Genomic DNA, 1,400 nt, shown 5'->3' with positions numbered 1-1,400 from the left:
ATATATATATATATATATATATATATATATATAAAAACAAACTAGGAATATCCACTAACATGTACATTACTATTTTTTTATATTTATTTATATATATATATATACACACACACACACTACCAGTCAAACGTTTTTGAACAGTAAGATGTTTTTTAAAGAAGTCTCTCCTGCTCACCAAGCCTGCATTTATTTAATCAAAAATACAGTAAAATTGTGAAATATTATTCTAATTTCAAACAGCTGTTTTCTATGTGAATATCTGTTAAACTGTACTTTATTTCTGTGATCAAAGCTGAATTTTTATTTGAAATAAAAAGCTTTTGTAACATTATACAAAATAAATTATAGAAATATTTTTATTCATCAAGGACGCATTAAATTGATCAAAAGTGCCAGTAAAGACATTTATAATGTTACAGTAGATTTCTATTTCAAATAAATGCTGTTCTTCTCAACTTTCTATTCATCTGTGAATCCTGAAAAATACAATGCATCACGGTCTCCACAAAAATATTGTGCAGCACAACTGTGTTCAACATTGATAATAATCAGAAATGTTTCTCGAGCAGCAGATCAGCATATTATACTGATTTCTGAAGATCATGTGACACTGAAGACTGCAGTAATGATGCTGAAAATACAGCTGCGCATCACAGAAATACATTAGTTTAACAGAGATTCACATAGAAAACAGCTGTTTTAAATTGTTATAATATTTAAAAATAAATGCAGCCTTGGTGTGCAGAAGAGCCTCTTTATTGATTGGAAGTGCTCTTGTCTGTGGCTCAGAATGGGGTTCTGGAGGCTCGTGTTCAGGAGCTGGAGCAGATGCTGGCGCGTGAGCGACAGATGAACCAGCAGCGGCTCTCGCAGAAGGAGCAGGAGATGGCAGACATGCGGCAGCAGATGCAGGAGCAGCTGGAGGAGCACCAGAACCTGCTGGACGTCAAGCTCATGCTGGACATGGAGATCAACGCCTACCGCAAGATGCTGGAGGGAGAGGAGAAGAGGTGAGCCGAACTCTGCAGCGTTTCTTACACTCCAAACTATGCTTGTTTTGTGTTTGTTTGATCTTTTTATTCATTTATTTATTTCACAAAAAAGGGACAGTGTACACTAAAACCTTCATCCGTCCCTCGGGTCATTTTGACCCGAAAAAGATTTTCAAAAAGATTCTAAATAACGTGTGTTGATCGTACGGTCCAAGATTTCTTTACTTCGTTCACACTTGCACCAGGAATACACCAAAAAAATTTAGTGGATTCGAGGAGTTTAAATTAATGCATTTTGACCCGCATAGGAATGAATGGAATTTACAAGAACACTGCATTTTTTCATTATATATATATATATATATATATATATATATATATATATATATGTATATATATATACACACA

General features: G+C 34.3%; 1 protein-coding gene across 1 annotated transcript in view; it reads left to right on the top strand.

Moving 5' to 3' along the window:
• Positions 1-1,010, top strand: part of LOC107579574 (lamin-L(III)-like) — a gene marked incomplete at both ends in the record, with an annotated part of 1,548 nt that extends 538 nt beyond the window's left edge. Inside the window, one exon of the mRNA XM_016265389.1 lies at positions 790-1,010. Within this exon, the coding sequence (XP_016120875.1) occupies positions 790-1,010 (221 nt within the window). The remainder of the gene's footprint in view (positions 1-789) is intronic.
• Positions 1,011-1,400: the final 390 nt, after the last annotated feature.

The sequence above is a fragment of the Sinocyclocheilus grahami genome, unplaced genomic scaffold (genome assembly GCF_001515645.1).
Source record: "Sinocyclocheilus grahami isolate Dianchi unplaced genomic scaffold, SAMN03320097.WGS_v1.1 scaffold18277.1, whole genome shotgun sequence".
Taxonomy (NCBI): domain Eukaryota; kingdom Metazoa; phylum Chordata; class Actinopteri; order Cypriniformes; family Cyprinidae; genus Sinocyclocheilus; species Sinocyclocheilus grahami.
Note: the sequence above shows the minus strand (reverse complement) of the source record. Positions and strands in the feature narration are given on the sequence as shown.